General features: G+C 42.8%; 2 protein-coding genes across 6 annotated transcripts in view; one reads left to right on the top strand and one right to left on the bottom strand.

Annotated features, from left to right (window-relative positions):
* The window catches only part of BICD2 (BICD cargo adaptor 2), a 109,631-nt gene extending 104,298 nt beyond the window's left edge, over positions 1-5,333 (bottom strand). For 4 of the 5 annotated variants that reach the window (XM_075574892.1, XM_075574893.1, XM_075574895.1 and 1 more), the window contains exon 1: positions 4,740-5,333. In XM_075574892.1, coding sequence (XP_075431007.1) covers positions 4,740-4,979 — 240 coding nt within the window. In that variant the 5' untranslated portion in view covers positions 4,980-5,333. The remainder of the gene's footprint in view (positions 1-4,739) is intronic. The other variant, XM_075574896.1, reaches the window with a different exon arrangement.
* The window catches only part of TMEM40 (transmembrane protein 40), a 98,176-nt gene that overhangs the window by 15,513 nt on the left and 62,598 nt on the right, over positions 1-20,065 (top strand). The window lies entirely within an intron of this gene.

The following is a 20,065-nucleotide window of genomic DNA, read 5'->3' as shown; positions in this document are numbered from 1 at the left end:
TTTGTGGTACGATCGGCTGCTTCAGCAGAGATAGAATAAGGCCCTCAATGTATGCTTTTTGGGCTCTGCTTGGGTTTTGACCCACTTTACTGCTAAAATAGGCTTGCAACGCGTAGCAGTGAATATTCCACTGTGAGTGAGCAAGATAGATCAAATGTACAGTACAAATTTCATTAGAAAAACTTATTTTGACCATTAAGTAAAATTAAATCCTGTACATAATAAAACTTCTCGAAACCAGTGCGTGTGTGAATATTAAACGTAAAATCTTGTGTTAAAAAGACACAGGTGAAGTGCCTGAAACACACAAAAGTGCATCAACCACACACTAGTTTATGGTGTAGAGCAGAGCTCCTCACCTGCACCCACGGGCCCGGAGTCGCTGCTGCTCCTAATTTCATGCTAGTTGCTAGGCAGCTAAGTGCAGTTTTTCACACTGAAACACACTGCAAGTTACAGTAATGTACATATATATGGCACAGGTATTATAAATGTTTATATGTGTAAATAGTCATTTTAAGTATTTAAAGGTATCTAAAATTACATTTAAATGTTTTTTTTATTAGACACATCCTACGACAATATTGTTACCATGCACCAAGACATGTTACTACATTCCGCAAAAGGAAATAGTCACAGTATATAATAGTTTATCAGCTTTTGCCTTCACCAATGGCACCTTACTAGAGAGAGCTATTTACGTGGTGTTACCTTTTTAATAATCTGATCACTTGAAGGTACATTGCTCAACATTCCTGAAATGCCAGAGGCTGCCGCCTGCTTGTTATCAAAGACCCGATGAATTGTAAAAAGCCACAGAAGAGGATCTGCCCGACTATTGCATTCCCTATTCCTTCTGCCAGTCTCTCTCTAGGTCATCTGCCTGAGAGTGTTATCTTGGTTTTTACAACCGTGTTAAACTCCTGGAATCTCTGTAAATCAGTATCGCTGACCCGAGGAAGAGAGAACTCTCACAAACTTGTCTTATACTGTAATATCAATTGATAGTCCAAATAAAAAAAAAGTATCACCTAATACTGAAATACTCATTAACTCTGCACTATCGCAACTGGACGCAGTCCCTGCATTACCACAGGTGGCTCAATCTTCGACTGAGCCACCTGTACTGAAGCAGGGATATCCTGAAAACCTGACCTGTTGGGGGGGCTTGAGGAATTGAGGGGAGTTTAGCACCCTTTCTAATCCACCTGTTACTTATCTGGGTACAATAATCACTGTTCCTTTCTATCTTTTGGAGTTCGAAGAGACTGGTTTTATTGACTGCGTAAGATATACCTGTAATGTAGATTGAAAGTGAAAGGTGCAATTTAAACATAATGTATTATCGTTCATTATTCTGCAGACAGGGTGACCACAATGCATTGCAAACTCTATAGACCTGGAAGGGTTCACTGGCTGCATTTTCTACTGTCAGGCGACATTATTTAATCTTCATTATCTTCTGATACTGATTCTAAACGGTGATAAGTAGAAATGAATGCAATTATGTTTGTTTTTTTTGTCCGCCATCTAGTGTAATTGTATTAATGAACAAATCAGGCTTAATTCATTCGGGTATAAGCAGGAAACAATGCACAAAGAATCCTAAATAGATTATGATAAAGCACCTTCATTTTCTTATCTTCATCTATCTCAAATCTGTTATATATACACACAAAACATGCCAACCAATCTGCTTCTACTGAAGGAGCTTGCATGAAACACTCTGACTATATGTGGACAAAAGGTTTGAAACCATCACTATAACACAAACATTCTTCCTGCAAAAGTTCCCCGGGCCCCAAAAGCACAGAGATTACAACAGGACTGGTTTGTTGTAGTATAGTTTCACAAGAACTCCCAGCAACCAGTATTGCTCAAATTAGCCCAAGGACCAGCACAGAACAAGTCTGTGGACAGTTGTTGGCCTGCAGGTCAGTAGTGATGAAAAAAGAACACAATAGTGAAGCAAGTACACAAACGGTGCTCATATAACAGTGATGGTGAGATATGCACTTACATGCATCTTTTCCTCCTCTCCATACAAGGAAAAAACTCTAACCTCTTGATAAAGGTAAAAAAAAGAAGAAGCTTATTTATAGATAAAATACAGGGTATAACTCACAGGACAGAGTTAGTACATACAAATCAGCTGGATTTTTATGTACTAACTCTATACTGTGAGTTGTACCCTGTTTTTAATCTATAAAGAAGCTTTGTTACCTTTATCAAGAGGCTACGGTTTTTCCTAGTACACCCACCTTGAATGGAGAGGAGGAAAATATACCTTTCAGTGCCTGGGCTCAGGCACTTACATGTAAGAGCATATCTCACCATCACTGTTATATGAGCACCGATTGTGTACTTGTTTCACTATTTTGTTCTTTATTTGTCCTTTTTATTTTTGGAGGTCGCTGATTTCATCTGGATACAACTTCATTGGAACTGGGAACAGTTCTTTTATCATGCAGCCCTCACTTATTTAGTTTAGATCTCCAATTTTTTGATTAGCGCTTCCAGTTTGATATGCATTCAGTAGTGATGAACCATGGCAAAGACATACATTGTACTGGTACACACACACACACAAATATAGCTAAAAAGAGGTAATAATGCAATTGTTGGCTAATTGATATTTAGTATCTCTGAGAACCAATGTAAATAACACATTTTGTTATAGAATAGTTGGACTATACATATATTTTTACTCATACGAAACATTCTGTATCAAACACAATCCTAGAGAAATCTAACAATGCCATGTATCCGCACAATAGAGAGGGAGCCGGATACACCCAAGGGAGATGAATAAAAACACAAACACAGCCCAGGTGGGGTCCCAAAGAAGCCCCCAATGCACTCACGGTTCCCATTGGGAAAAAGGAGACATAATAACAGAGATGTAAAGACTAACGCTCTAGCTAACCCTTCTTTTAGATGCCAGCCGGGCTGTCCTTTTTGTGCTGTCAAATACAGTCACCCAAGAAAGAGACAGTTCTACATGGCACTTAGATTGTAAGCTCTTCGGGGCAGGGACCCCGTTTCCTAATGTTACTTTTATGTCTGAAGCGCTTATTCCCACTATGTGTTATATTATGATGTCACGTGTGTTACTGCTGTGACGCGCTATGTACATGGATAGTGCCATAGAAATAAAGATATAATACATTACATTAGAAGCAATGTAATATTTCCCCTGCCGTGATGCTTCCTAGTGTAAGATCCTTGTGCAGCTCCCAGTGGGGTGTGTGAGGATGGAGGAGTGTGAGGATGGAGGGGTGTGCGAGGCTGGAGGAGGGGTGTGCGAGGATGGAGGAGGGGTGTGCGAGGATGGAGGAGGGGTGTGCGAGGATGGAGGAGGGGTGTGCGAGGATGGAGGAGGGGTGTGCGAGGATGGAGGAGGGGTGTGCGAGGCTGGAGGAGGGGTGTGGGAGGATGGAGGAGGGGTGTGTGAGGATGGAGGAGGGGTGTGTGAGGATGGAGGAGGGGTGTGTGAGGATGGAGGAGGGGTGTGTGAGGATGGAGGAGGGGTGTGTGAGGATGGAGGAGGGGTATATTAGAAGCTAAGCAGATGTCTTGGGAAGGGCATAGAGACTGTACGCGCAGACTCCCTACACAAGAGATGATGCCACATCTCCTGCTCATGCAGCAATGAGCACTGCAGACACAGACCGTGTGTGTGTGTGTGTGTGTGTGTGTGTGTGTGTGTGTGTGTGTGTGTGTGTTGCAATGTTATGTTATAATCATATCAATCTGCACATTGCCTAAAAAGTTACGCATCTCAACCCCTGTAATGTGGAGTGGTTTAGGTGGAACCGGCCCCGTAGAGTGCAAGCCTTTGTGCGCAATGCTTTTACCAATGTGTTCTGCATCTTATAGTGTCAGTCTCTGTAAAACACAACTGTAACATGCATGAAATAACCAGCAGCAGTGTGTTACCAAGACCTCAAGAACTGAAAAGGTTAAGTAGCAGAGTATCTTCCCTTTGTATCATACTAACACAATGTGTGTTAATATTATATATTCAATGCAAATCTGGGCACCCATATCCTGCCCCATGCAGATGCTATTCCTCATACAGTCTCTCTTCTGATTACATTGTAACAGAACAGGATATTTAGCTCTGATCCGGGTTGGTCACACGGGAGTCAGCATATCTAAGTGGGTGCAATGCTGATGTGAAGAGCAAGCATGCAGGATGTGATCCTAGTGATATAACTACATATCCTGCACAACATAAGGGGAGACAGAAATGTGCACCCTGTATGCATTAAAATGGGTAGTGACTGGAAGTCGTGGCGGGCTCCTACATGCCAAGGCTAATGTCATTGACATTCATTGCATTTAGCGCTGAGTGATGGGAAGGAAGGTCATGTTAGCACTGATTCCCAGCATGGGTATTGTCACCTTGCCAACTGCTTAACTGTGATTACCAATGCTGTAGCTGTGACAGGGCAGCGCATTGTGCTCTTGGGAAGGCTGTGCATGCATGACACAGGTACCACCAGTGCACCCATCTGACCCAGATCCCATCCCCCTGACCATACCTCCACCAGTGCACCCATCTGACCCAGATCCCACCCCCCTGACCATACCTCCACCAGTGCACCCATCTGACCCAGATCCCGTCCTCCTGACCATACCTCCACCAGTGCACCCATCTAACCCAGATCCCATCCCCCTGACCATACCTCCACCAGTGCACCCATCTGACCCAGATCCCATCCCCCTGACCATACCTCCTTGAGATGATCCATCTCCATCCGCACCGTCTCATACTCCAGCTCCAGCTCGTCATACTGCTGCTTCAGCTGCTGCTTCTCATCCAGCACCACCAGCCCATACTCCGCCGCCTGGATCTTCTCCCTGGTGGTCTCCCCCAGCTCCAGGAACAGCCTCTTGGTCTCAGTCCTCAGCCAGTCGGTGCTGGACTGCATGACCAGCTTGCTGTACTCCTCTTCTTCCATGACCAGGGACATTGTGTAAGGGGGGGTTGGGGAAGGAGAGGACCCCCTCCACCCAAGGGAGACAAGCAGAAGGTGGGGAGCACAACCCTTGGGACCCTACCACCAGCCCTGCCTCCTCTCTTGCATTCTTCACACTGCTGCGCTGCTGGGGAGACGTTGTGTTTCTCTGCAGGGTAATTCCTTGGTTTCCATTAACATCTTCTGGTTTCTCTCCCTTCCCTCCAGCCCTGTGTCACCATCATCTCAGCTCCTTGCTGCAGGGAGACTGGCCAGGAATGCAAACCTAACCCTTTCCCCTAATAAAGTGTGTATGAAAGGGGGAGGGTGTTCAAACAGTGGCAGGGAAGGGCTGTGGGAGAGCCGCAGTACAGTGTGCATTACAAGGGTGAGACTTTATAGACGGTCCCTTAAGCCTCCTAAGGGCACTGCGCATGCTCAGTTCCAAATGAAGCAAGTCAGCATGGAGACATGCTTAAGGGCACTGCACATGGTCAATGCTCTTTACATATAAAAGGCAAGAGGGAGGAAGGGAGGGTGTTTGCTCAATCCTGCTGAGAGTCTGGGGGGGACTGTTTGTGACACATCAGCAGGGTGCCTGCAGTGTTACAAGCAGGCTCAATAAGAAAATATAAAGCCTCTATTATTTAGCAAAACCTGCAGAAAACACCATAATTTCTACCTGATTTCTCCACGTGCATGCAATGTCTTTTATATAATGTATAACCCTGCTCACCTAATGTAACTATGTATTTGTAACAATGAATTTGTCATCATAACTCTGTGCCCAGGACATACGTGAAAATGAGAAGTAACTGTCAATGTATTACTTCCTGGTAAAACATTTTTATAACTAAATCAATGACGTTTCCGGAGATAGAAATGTTGGCACTTTTTGTTTCTTTACCAATTAAAACAATTATTTTTATTAAAATAGTGCTGCACATTTACTAATCGACAAGTGAGGATTACGTGCAAGGATTCCTGGTGGTACCGCCCACATAAAGACTAGAAGTTTGGGCTGACTGAAAGTATCACTTATGGATGTTACGAAAGCACGGTGGACCTACAAGTTTATATTGATCGTAATTCTAACTGAATGCCATAAGAGACCAAGTCAGCCAGTCTGGGTTTCTATCAGCTTCCCATCTTACTAAGAACAACACAAATACCACAAACTGTGGTATTCATAGATATAGGGAAGTGAACAGAATAAAAGGATCAATAAACGCTAAGGGCCTTATACAATATACAGTAACGCTGCTTCCTATATGGGAGAAGAGTACAGCTCCATTCAAATAAAGGAGGACTACATTTTAAATAAAAAATCTCCAACAGGGAAGAGGCTTCCCAGCATATTGAATACGACTATAGAGTCTACTTGATCGCCAGCTTCATACTACAGTATCTTCCTAAAACCTGCGTTTGTTATTATGCAGCGCTCATGTGAAGGCCTGAACTCCTCACTACATTTCTGCTATTCGGGTCAGTTGTCTTCAATCAGACGCAAACCCAATGTGCTGATTTTATGTACTGTTAAGATGCTGGTACTAAATAAAAATGTGAGTGAAATTCATTAAGCAATTAGTGTCTAGTCCGTATTTGGATTAATGTCTCATCTGCCATCCAACTAATTAGGAGAATATTAACCAAAATTTTCATTGCGAATGATCCAAATCTAGATATTTTTCCATTTGAATATTTAATTACTACATCACTGACTTGATTAGATAAATCAAGGTATAATGTCAGGAGTGTGCTTTGATGCACTTATCAAATAGATATACATTGCTATTGTTTAATGGAGTGCCAGAGAAGAAGGTATTGTATTGCTACATACAATAGGTCCGAAAAGATTACATTTTTTAAACATATACAAGTGAAATAGTTGTGTAACCACTTTGGTTAATGGTGAGTATGAGATGTGTTATAGACTGATATCTTTTCATAAATCAACATCAGAGTTTGACATAGATGTAATAGTGTGAACTAAATCTTCCAAGCCATATATGTAATACCGTTCACAGATGTAATCGTCCTCAACCTGATCTCAGTATATACATCTCACAATACACATAAAGAAACGACCTGTGAGGTTTTGAATGCTTTGCACACACAATAATCTTAAACATCTACCCAGACATTTTGTATTGTTTACTTGTTTATAGATATTGTAGTAAATAAATATAAATACATTTTCATTGCAACTCTGCATGTATTGGTGTGCCACTAGAATAGCTGCAGTGCCCTTTTTTCTGATTACAATTTAACCTACTGTATGACTTTCTAGTGTAACCCTCACAAATATCCTCATTTATAAAATATACCTTTAATCAATGGCAGAAAATGAGATACTTGTTAGAGCAGAGGGGTTCACCCTTTCTTAGTTAAGGAAACCTATAATTATATGGTGAAATTCTGTGGAACCCGAACCCTCTCTAATAGCGCGTCTGAGATCAGATGCAATGTAAGGAACCCTGACCCTCTCTAATAGCGTGTCTGAGATCCGATGCATTGTATGGAACCCCAACCCTCTCTAATAGCGTGTCTGATATCAAATGCATTGTAAGGAACCCCGACCATCTCTAATAGCGCATCTGAGATCAGATGCATTGTAAGGAACCCCGACCCTGTCTAATAGCGCGTCTGAGACAGATGCATTGTAAGGAACCCCAACCCTCTCTAATAGCGCGTCTGAGATCAGATGCATTGTAAGGAACCCCAACCCTCTCTAATAGCGCGTCTGAGATCTTGTAGTTTGCCAAGTGGGGCTCCTACTTTACTAGTTTTAAGCAGCGGACCAGGAGATATCATTCTCCAGGGAATGAGAACTTCTGAATACATAAAGGACTACGTTCTAATCTCATGTAGCACATTTTGGAGCAGGCATTACTGGAATTCTGCCCTTCCCTCTGGCTGAAATCCTTTTCACAAAGGTGTGAGACATTTCAGCTGTCTTCCTGCACTCAGAGGCAAATTTAATGCAGGGCTGACTAGGCTACAGACTAGAATGGCAATTTTTTGGGGCGAGGCAATTTTGGGGGTAGGTAATTTTATGTGTGTTGAGAGGGGGTCTAACCATCTCCCCAGCGGCCCCCCTCCTGCAGCGTCACGACATCACATGATGACGTGTTACCATGACAATGCAGCAATCACATGACGCCGCTACTCTGTGGAGGAGGGCTGTCCCCCAGTCTATAGGCGGCAAAAAGGTAACTCGCCACTGCCTGCACTGTTGCACGTTTCACTGGTTTAATATATATATAGATGCCTCGAAGCAGTGCTAATGATAATTTAGTTTAGTGGAATCTAATCAATAGAGCCCACACTCCATTTGCAAACACATGATAAGAGAAGATTGGCCAAGCTCCTTTCCTCTTTCTGCATTCAGATAATAACCCCTTATGTATTGGGAAGCCTTCCAATCCTGATAACAAGTAAATGTTGTCTAGTTTCAGTGTTACCCTTAGTTTGTTGCATCCCTAATAACCTGCACAATGACTGTGTTACATTGTGTTTATCACTCAGGCTTTATTTCAGAAATCCCCTTTCAAATGCGTGGTTCTCAGTAAATACGGCTGTGAATATTGAGGGGAAATTCCGGCTAAAGGGACTGGGAATGCTAACAGCAAAGGTTTCACGGTGTCCATTGGGGGTTTTTTTTTGTTTGTTTCATTTTCAGGGGGTCTCTGAATGGGGGACTATTTGTCAAGGAAGTGTTTTCGTTTTCCTTTCCCACCCGGTGCTTATCAGAGAGCCAATAAAGATAAGGGGAGGTGGGCAGGGGGGACACTGCCTGTACAAGCACACAGGCGGTTCTAATATTTTGCCACCAATAGGCACTCACCTTTCTGCCGCCCTGGCCTAATCCTCTTGCAGCGTCACGTGGCAACGCGTTTCTATGACAATGGGACTCCATGTCATCATGGAAACGTGAGTCTGCAGAAGGAGGGCGCAACGCTGCAGGAGGAGGTAAGAGGCCCCTCTACAGAGGTCCCCCGCTCTCCCAAGCAATCCTTTTAATTGTTGTGGGTTAAGACAGTTTGACTTCTGTAACCGCAGCACCATCCCCCCCCTGACTTTTTCATCTCAGGCCCAGACCTACAGTAATAGGTTTATGCGTAAATACGGGCCTGCAAACACTTGCTGATCACACAGTGACATCACACAAGAGAGCAGTCCCATGGCACTTAGCTAGCCAATGTGACGTCGCACGGCGTTGTGTTACCATGGTAATGCAACATCATGATGTCATTTCACACCACGACGCCAGGTTGCCATGGCAATGAGACGCTGTGTGACATCACATTGGTGACGTCCGCAGTGTCATTTGATGTTGTGATTCGAAAGGAGGAGGGCGGCAGCAAGGAGGCGTCCGCCACAGCTATGTATTGTATTGTACTGTATGTCTTTATTTATATAGCGCCAAAATTGCCACAAAAAAAGAGACAGCAAGCACCCAGATGTGACCCCACATGTTACATGTTAGACTGTAAGCTCCTCGGGGCAGGGACTCCTCTTCCTTAATGTTACTTTTATGTCTAAAGCACTTATTCCCATGATCTGTTATTTATATTATCTGTTATTTATTTGATTACCCCATGTATTACTACTGTGAAGCGCTATGTACATTAATGGCGCTATATAAATAAAGACATACAATACAATACATGTCAGTGGAATGAGTTCACTTTCATCCGAGGAGGGATTGCCCCTTTAATGGAGAATCACGGATACTCTGCTTTTCGTGGACATGTTTGTTACCTTACAGTGCTCCGTATGTTTATTTTCTCTACAGTCAATCTCCATTTAACGATATCAAATTACCAAAAGGCTCAAGCAGACATATTTATGTGAGCCAGCAATATACTGGAGATGACTGAGTTAGGCGGCTTTACAACCATGAGTAATTATCTCCAGCTATTGTTCTATTTGAGGTTCTGCACAGACCTTTGCGAGCCAGGACCGCCCTGTTACCGAGGTCACTTGGCAGCTGTCGCTTCACTCTCTTTTAAGATAATTTGTGGGTTATGACACCTTTTAATGGACCCACATATCAATCCTCTAAGGTTTCCTTGTGCATGAGCGTTGGAGACTGCAGAAGTGTGGTTATCTCCCTGTAAGATGAATCACTCCACAGATACAATGTGTCAGGGAGCTTTATCTAACCATGTCACTGCCACAGGTACCAGCAACTTGTGGCTCCTCCCCCTGGCAATGAAAGGGTTTATTTTAGGTATAGACAATTCATGAGAATTACTGGTTTTGATTCAATGGGCTTATTAAATGAGACAGAGAAGCCATTTAACATAAAAAGGGATTAGAAAAAAGTAGAATTGATGAATTAATTTGCAGTCCTCCGGCTAAATATCTTCTGTTTATACTCTATACCATACAGGGCCGTAAAGATGCCCCCGGCACGTACAGGGCCATAAAGATGCCCCCGGCACGTACAGGGCCATAAAGATGCCCCCGGCATGTCCCGGGGGCCCCAGTTCAGAAGGGGCCCGAAGGGAGTCGGGACTCGTGATGACCCCCCAACAGTTACAGAGGCCCCTGGGCTCCTCCCCACAGCAATGAAATTGATTGCCCGGGGGAAGGGCGGGGTCTCTGTAAGAGCAGCGATGGCATAACGCCACAACGTAGCGGGACGAAGGCCGGCAGGTAAGTGCAATGTCCAGGTGCCGCTTACGCTGTAGTTACGCCACTGGTACCATACACTACCTATTGAGTAAGAACCATAAAACAAAAACTGTTATCAGGGGCACGTCCAATAATTGCAGCTTTGACCCCGCCCTCAATACCATCTAACACCCTCCAAGTACCAAGAAAGGAACTTCAACGGATTGCTAGTACTCTCCATTTGGGAAACAGCATGGGCAGACAACACCCACAATGAACGTTTCAGGTGGGGGATACGGCACAGTTTGGGCTATTTCAATGGGGAATTCCTCTGCCGAGCAAAAACATTTTTTTAAATGTCACCTTTTAATGCACAGTGTGCTTCTATTCTCTACCATCACTCGTCGCTGAAAACGATCAAATTGTTGACACTTAACCAGACATTTTTATGTGATCCAGCAATATATTGGAAAAGGGGTATTTGGCTACTTTAGAACTCTGATTTATTCTGTCTACAGCTATTACTGTTTTATTTGTTCTAATTCTGTTAAGAGACCTTTGGAAACCAGGACATTTGGTCGCTTTTTATCTTCGCTCCCTTTTTGTAAGATTAAGATACTTTGTAAGTTATGATACCTTTCAGCTCCCCATGAAATAGCCACCACACCATGGGGTCTCGCCCTCCATGGCTACGTTATCTGCTTTCTGCCCCGTTGTCTAGGGGGAAGATCGCGTTCTGCACGCCTGTGGAACGCTAAACGCACTATGGCCGGCTGAGGAACAGAAGAGGAGGACTCTTACGTCATCAGTGACGCCGCTATCGCTGCAAGAAGCGCTCCTGTAATTACGATGTGCCGAACAGGCGGTGCCATGCCCCTTTGGCACTCAAAGGGTTAATGGACCAACATATAACTCGCGCAAGGTTTTCTTGGGCATATGCTTTGGAAATTACAGAGGTCTCCATCTTTTTTTAAGATAAATCACTGCGCAGGTGTATGCTTGTACACTGTTTTGAATCAATGTGATTGTGAAATAAGATGGAATAGCCATTTAAGTTTATTTAAAGTTATCACACTTGTTTGGTGCCCAATCTATATGATATCAGCGCTAGGAATAAATAAATAAATATAGGATACAGAATATTGGTCGATTATTTGCATTTCTGTGTGTTTCTGAGACACTTCTGGGGGGGGGGGTGGCACCCCTCTTTTTCTAAGTGTAAGGAGCTGTGAATGCTGGAAGTGTATGAAAATATTCAGCATTATTATCTAATGCAGCGGTGCGCAAACTTTTTTTTGTCTGCGCCCCCCTGTCTGCACCCCCCTGTCTGCTCTCCCCGCACCCCCGCTCGCACTACCCCCTCACCTTTTTTCTGGCGTTTTCTGACATCACGATGTAATGTGATGTCGTGTTGCCATGACAACGCAATGCCATGTCACCCCGCTGCATCATTTGATGCCGTGCTACCATGGCAACACGTCGAAGGAAGTGGCCTGAGACAAGGTAAGGGACTTGCAGAGGACTTGCGTGCTGCCCCGGCATTTAATTTAAATGTTGCGTGGAAGAGCACTGGCATTTGTAAGTGCTGACCCCCCTGCCCCCCAGAAACAGGGTGCGCCCCCCAGTTGGCGCACCCCTCGTCTAATGCACCGTGTTCCCTTTTCGGTAGGAGTGAGACTTGATACTGCAGTAAGTTGCTTAGCAAGCGGCATTTGTGGCTTCAACATGTGAAAATCCTCACGTGAGATTCAAAACCTACTGTCTCACAACCCTAAAAATAGTGATCCCAAAACACAGGACCTGAAGTGACAGAAGTCAGCTGACCACCTGGTCTGCCCATTCCCTCTGCCCCACATCTCTGCATTCTGCAGATTATTTATGATGCCCTTGAGACTTGATATTTTGACCTTCCCCACTTGGGCTGAGAGGCTGTTCCAGGAAATGTCTATGTCAGGCGTGGCCAACTTTCAATCCTCAAGGGCCATCAACAGACCAGGTATTAAGGATATCCCTGCTTCAGCACAGGTGGCTCAATCTGTGGCTCAGTCAATCACTGGTTGAGGCACCTGTGCTTGAGAACTGAAATTGGCCTCCCTAGTCTATGTGGTGTAGAAGGATTTTTATATAACGTAATCATAGTTAATCACTCTCAAATCAAATGTTCCATGTAATCAGTCTTAACCTCAATTATTGCCACCTATTAATATACAAATATGCAGTAAACTCAAAGATATGCCATATTTTGTCATTATTTCAAATCAGTGTGTTTTCCAATCTGTTCTGTAGTTGGTCTGTATTATTATTATTATTTAGAGGAATACAGTAGCCAAATCATTTATTAGTTAATATTTTCATCAACACTAGTTCATTATGCTTCAGTACTTTTCTTGTAAGGACAATGGTTTTGCTAAGGAAGCTTAATTAAATCTAATGTAGGTTAATAATGCAGTTATGAAAAAATGTCATTTACCATGTTACGTTGAAATATTTCCATTTATTACAATATGAATCACAGGATTCTCGAGGAAAAGTTGCTGTAGATTGTAATTAATTAAAATCCATGTATTTTCAAATCTCTAGAGTGGAATATGTATTTAAGATGGTACTCGCCTAATCATAATAATGAAACGCTGTCCAAAACAGGGAAATGGAATCAGGAAATGTTCAGCAATATGAGCACACTATTTTAACGTTTCTCCCTTTTATTGCAGTGATACCATTTGAGTGTGCCATGTGTTATCACGTACCATGACCATCATGCTATATTTCAGGGGTGGCCAAACTCCAGCTCTCAAGAACCCAGGGTTCGGTTTTCAGGATATCCCTGCTTCAGTACAGGTGGCTCAATCAATCCCTGCTTCAGCACAGGTGGCTCAATCAGCAGCTCAGTCTTGAGCCACTGATTGTGCCACCTGTACTAAAGCAGGGATATCCATAAAACCTGGCCTGTTAGTGGGCCTTGAGGGCTGGAGTTTGGCCCCTGCTGTATATTCAAGGTTCCTAGGGTAACATCACCTTCACTGGTCGATCGAAAGGGAGTTGAAGAACCCCCCACTTTCGTTCACGACAAAGTGACCTAGCCTGTGACCTTGTGATCGCCACTTCAAGCGATCACGTGGTTGAGATCTGGTATTCCGGCACTCAGAGGGTTAAGTCAATTTTATCTTTACACTGGTTTTTTTGCAACATTTTTTTCTGTATGGTAAAATAATGATACATTATATTAGTAGGTTTGGTGACAATTATTGTACCAGAGCAAAAACAAAAACTTTGATAAATCTCCTTTCAAGCACAACTCTCTTCTAAACTCTTTAGAAAGGATATCTTGTATGTAAGTGGTAAGCACTTAAAGCAAACAATTATTTTTTATTGACATACTTCTGAACTGATTGTGTGTTCTCTGTATTAGCAGTGTTTGTATTTTTGTATGTTGCATTTTTCATGTAACTATTAGAATACACTGAGATATGAGTAAAGCTAAACAATATAGCATTTAATAAAAATAGGAAAATATTTAAAAAAAAAAAAAGGAATTAAGGGAAACAATTAAATGCAATTGCATTGTAAGGTCCCATTTTAGTTTCCTATTGATCTGATCTGTATATATCATTAGAAGACATCAATGTAATTATTCCCCAAAAGGTAATTGTGTGTACAATGCAATAACTTGCTTACATTTCAATCTCAACAGTAATGGTGTATTAATGTTTTTAGGTTCTCATGGGAAAAGAGCTGGTTTCCCAAATAGATGAGAAGAAATTGTGTCTAGAATTGGGATGTCTGAAGAGCATCTTTTATTCCATTATCACTTGGGGGACTCTCGCAGATCTGAAAACGGCGTAGTCACTGCCTAACCTCAACTTCCTACTATGAGGTTATCACGCCCTACGCGGTTAGGAGTCTCCTGGTTCGTCTCCCCTGACGAAGCTCCGTAGCCGAGTGAACCGCGTAGGTTATAAATACTGCACCATTGTCATAGAAACCAAGAGAACAGATACATTAACACAACTTGCTACGGTATAATGTAGTTAGTAGGAGCTCTGTCAAATCAAAGACTTTTATTGTCATAATTATTTATAACTTAAAGGTCAGTAAGGGTTTTTCCAAAATAAGAAGTGATTATTAAAATATGAAAATTGCGGATAAAGTAATTTAATAAATAATATTCATCTGTATCAACACTTTCATTCCATAAATCAGTGTCAATGCTTTATTGTACCAATTTCAGCTGGTAAAGTCTTAATTAATTCCTCTTTTTGAGTGTCTGTACAAACCATCATGATTTGTATGAGAGGCCAGAACACACTCATACTCCTCAAAGTTGCATAGATCTTACAGTGATAATTAATGAGCGTACCAAGTGATAATGTATATACTGGTACTTGGTTGCTGCTAGCCTCAATAAACTGTATCCGCCTAATAAAGAGGTGTTATAGGAATGGGGTAAATGTAAAACATTCATTTAGCCCTTGGGGGTTAAACGACTTTAATTTATAGATTGATTCAGACTCCTTGTTTAGGAGTTAATAAATAGATCTAATTGGAGGTCTTGCAATTAATAAAATGCCTTATTTGAAAGGTCTTAGATTTAATAAAAATTGTTACATTCTTTGGTGGGTAGCAATATTTGCAGGCCTTGCAATCATTGCACCTGTACCTGCCTTGTAATGGTGACAGAACTCCCCCCCCCCCCCCCAGGGTGATGGTTGACGTGTAAAGTGACTGTACAAGTACGTCTCAGAGATTTCCAGATCTCCTGCTTGTGATAGTAGGTGTCGCATTAAAAACTTTTCTCAAATCATCACCCAATGTTAGCAGGTGCTAGTACTTGGAGTAAATGCCTTTAACTCGAAACAATCTTTTATTGTACAGTAAGTATCTATGCAATAAATTTGGGTCGACGATTGTGCTTTAGTATTACCTGTAAGTAGTCAATCTCTATCACTGACAAGGACTCGGTTAAAAGATCTCGTTAGGCTCTTCAATGTGTACCCTCGGTTGAGGAATTATTCCTTGAGACCCTTAGCCGGTACCTTAAATTCAGAATGTAAATGCGTGGTGCTAAAGATCGATAACAGAAAATATAATTGAATGAATAAAGAATACTTGTAGAAGGATCCCCAGGATAAATACTCGATTGAAGACAACAGGTATTGGGTGTAGACTCCTGGATAGTGAACTCACCAGATAGTGAGAAATTGACACACATTAACACCAGGAGTCATAAGCATATAACTCACCCGAGATGATACCAAAACCTCATTAAAGGGCTTGTGGGGCTGGCGTGCGCGTGCGCGTTTTGCTGGTGTTGTGCAACGCAATGCGTGCTGTTGCCGCCGGTCTCCCGCCCTGTAAGTAGCCTCCATTATCCCAACAGATCTATTCACAGTCAGACACTGCGCAAGCGCTTAGCCTGAGCTGTTGATGGACCTGTTTGGACTCCGGATTGGTTGCTAGGGGTGGGACTATCGGTTGCTGAGCCCGCACACTTAGTTTGGTCTCTCGCACATCAGGAGATCATTAGTAATTAGAGAGAGTGTGTTGCTTTTGTGTTATGTTCATTGGTCATTCATTTTAAAATGTCTCTATATATATATGTCAATAAAGTTTGTTGTGTATACCTTGACAAAACGCTCTCAGAAGCGTAAACGTTTTTGCCCTTTTCTTGTCCTCATGACCATTAAATAATATTTTTTTATGGGAAACGCACTCTCCTGTTTGTTTATTTTTCTATGGATATTTGTTGTAGTGCTCCACCATTCTTCCTTTTTCTCTTGTACCTTAAATTCCCCGAGAGTGCAGCAATTTCTCCAGTACTGTCATGTTAGAATACCAAATATGAAACATTTGGGATGCTGACTACGTGCTGATCGCTGGCTATTGATTGCCGTAGTCTTCCTATATACTGCGGTTTCAGTGGTGCCATTTACATTGTTTCTGATTGAGGTGTGTTCCATCACGTTTCTTTACGTTTTAGTACCATTTCTATATTAACAGTATGTTGTCTATGTACCTGAGCATTGGTCTATAAGCTCAGTGCACAGACACTCAGGGTAGAAAACCTATTTTTCTTCCAACCAGCCCAGGTACAGGTTGAGGTACGTAGGTGCACAGGCTGTACCCATAGCAGTCCGTTGGGTGTGGTGGTAACATCTTCCAACCAAAACAAAGTAATTGAGCGTTAAGATATTATTCAGTAAATCCAACATGAATTTATTATGAGCAGCATATCTCCAGTCACACAGACAGAACATACTGACACCGTTCTAAAACATTCGAGTGAATGACGCTGGAATAAAGCCCATCCACATCGAGACTTGCTAGGTGTGTGTCTGCATTTGTCATAATCCCATTTAATTTCAGGAGTCTATCTTTGGTATCCCTGACGTAAAATGGAAGTGTTGTCACAAATGGGTGTAGTATTCCATCTATTTAGATGCTGCTATTTTCGGTTAGACTGTAGTTGCCGGACACTAATGGGTTGCCTGGTGGTTTCTGGTGAATTTGATTAGTTTTTGGCAGACTGTAAAAAGTCACCAGTGTGGATGTCCGAGCTGCCACAAATTCATATTCCGTTTTGCTTATTAGTTCTAAGTCTAAACCTTTTTGTAGAATGACACACAATTTCTTTTTGAAACTAACTGTTGGGTCTTTTTGGAAAATCTCATAACCATGTCTATTGTTAAGTATTTGCTTATTTTCCTTCATATACAGTAGTGATTGGTATTCAAAATCGGGATATTACCACCTTTATCTGATGGTTTTACCCTGATTTCACAGGGGGATGTAATTTATTTTTGTACTTTCTTTTCCAGATGACTTTGATGCTGTGGGTATAAGGCTAAGGCCCCGCTCCCTCAGTCAGCGCGCCCGCACTTAAGACAGGCAGGGCGCTGACATACACAGACCGCGATATGCGGTCTGTAGGGAGCGGGAGCCGGGGCTGGAGTGGGAGGGAGGGGGCGTGGTTTAAGCGGAGTGACCCGCTACCCCGTCCTGACATCCAAGCTCATGATCTTCTGTTTGAGCCCTTCGGAATCAACACACACACACACACACTGCTTTCCCTCCACACTCTCCTCCCCGCTCCCCGAAGCCTCCCCTCCTCCCGAAGCCTCCCCTCCTCATTGGCTCACAGCCACACCACGTGACGCGTCGACGCTAGGGATTACAATTCTCTTGAATCCCCTAGCGGCTGACGCGTCACAGCGTGTAGGGAGCTGTGCCGTGAGGGGGGACTGGGACCGGCTCGGGAGGATTCCCCTGCTGGTGGGGCGCAGCGGGTCCCAGGCCTAAGGTTCTCAAGATCGGAGGTGACCTCATGTTTGAATAGTTACACCTGAGGACAGCGAGACATTAGTTGTATAAATTGGATTTTGTGTTTAAGGTCTGTGAAAGGACCTTTCTTCAATAGATCACTGTTGTCATTGTCTTCTAATAATGCAATCATCAGCAGGATAAGCTTATCGCAGTCGCTCTTATCCTAGGTAATGTCTGGACCTTTTGGTGTGACATTTGTGCAAGAGTAGTTTGCAGGCAAACACATTGAGATCCTTGACCCATTCAAATTAATTGAAATCTGATGTGGGTTAAAATGAAAGGCCCTTTTTTATCACTGAAATATGGTCTGGACTCAAATCAATGATAGTGTAGATAAATTGAAGATTTGAAGGTCATCCAATGGCTCATCTATATCTTTTTGATAACCTAAGAACCCTCTGTCCCTCAGTCTTCATTTGAGCTCTACGTGTCCTTCTTGAGTGTCTGTCTGAAATAAACTATCCACATTGGTCATGAGTTGGGATGTATTGGATTGTTGCTGTTTAAGGAAGCCTGGTCTATGAGATACTGTTTGTGGGGCTTCATGCTCAGATAACTCATCTTCAGAAGATGAGGTCTATTTAGATTTAGGAGTAGTCCTGTAACTCTGTGGACCTTATCGTCTCTGTCTTCTCTATAGTCATTACGGTTATGCCTGAAGTTGCAATGTTTTCTTTCTTTTCATTAATTTTTACATTTCTCAATGTCTCCAAAACAGCTCCAAATCTTTCAATTGGACATCTAGATCATGGTTAATTTCCTCTAAACGTTTCTTTTGTGACTCAATCAATAACATTAGTTCTTTGGAACAGCTTGAGAGACCTGATTCCCATCATGTATGAACTCAGTAGATGTTATATGATATGCAGGTGTGATGTTAATTTTTAGTTCTCTCATGATTATATAATTTTTTATATAATTTTGGAGACTTCAATCCTCCCTCCATTTTTGTGTTTGTAACTTAAAGAGTTTTAAAACATTACGAAAATACTCTGCTAAGTTATTAGAGTCAGTATCTGTTGTGTACATATTCTCCGTGGAAAAAACACTCCAGGCTTCATCCTGCCAGAGATTGGTGTCCCATTTGCTAGATAGAAAACCAGCCATCGGTGTAACGGCTATAGGTGACTAGGGCAGGTTCCAGAAAACGGCTGCAGAATCCCTACACCAAAAGGTGAACAATCTATACAAAGAGAAGTGAAATTGCTCAGCCAGCCTACACCAACACAAGTAATACTGTAATAATGAATACACTGCAAATACAAGGGATAGCCGTGTCCCACTGATGAATCACATCAGGGAGGGGTGCAGCACTATGAACTGGTTATAGTATTATATACTGGGATGGAGGGTTCTGTAAAGAAAACATAAATCCGTACAACGAAGAGAGTCTACTTCGGAGCACACCCTCAGGGTGTCATAAAACGTAGCTTTTATTTACACTTTAAAACGCTACAAATTAATGACAAACAGAAATACAGAACACAATTGAAAAGAGGAAGGAAGAAAGGTCAGGCAGTGACTAGTAAGCAGCCCAGTAAGGGAAGGAATATGTGCGGAGTCCAACCCTGTATTTTATACAGGCCTATTAGTGTGACAGCTTACTGAGATGAGGCACTTGTTGGGGTTCAGAATGTCAGCCTGGAGCACAGTATAATGATACAGCCAACACCTGTGCATGGGGGCTCAACTCCAGTCCTCAAGACCCTCCAACTGGTCAGGTTTTCAGGATATCCCAGCTTCAGCACAGGTGGCTCAATCAGAGACTCAGTCTTTGACTGAGCCTCTGATTAAACCATCTCTGCTGAAGCAGGGACTGATTGATCCGCCTATGCTAAACCCCTTCATAAAGCGCCTTGGCGTGAAATGCGTAGGTGGGTCTTTTGGTATCTCCATGTTTTGCATATGACCAAATAAATATATATTTTTATGGAACTCACCCTCTCTCATAATTTGTGGTGGTGCGCCGCATCTCCTAATTTTTCCTTCATTATGCTGAAGCAGGGACTGATTGAGCCACCAGTGTTGAAGCTGAGAGATCGTGAAAACCTGACCTGCTGGGGGAGGCTTGAGGACTAGAGATGAGCACGCCTGCTCTAGAGTATGGTCACCACTGAGAGCGAGGTGTGCATGGCCAGCACTGAGAGCGAGGTGTGCAT

The sequence above is a fragment of the Ascaphus truei genome, chromosome 17 (genome assembly GCF_040206685.1).
Source record: "Ascaphus truei isolate aAscTru1 chromosome 17, aAscTru1.hap1, whole genome shotgun sequence".
In the NCBI taxonomy this organism is placed as follows: Eukaryota; Metazoa; Chordata; class Amphibia; order Anura; family Ascaphidae; genus Ascaphus; species Ascaphus truei.
The sequence above is the reverse complement of the archived record's forward strand: the minus strand, read 5'-3'. Positions and strand labels throughout refer to the sequence as shown.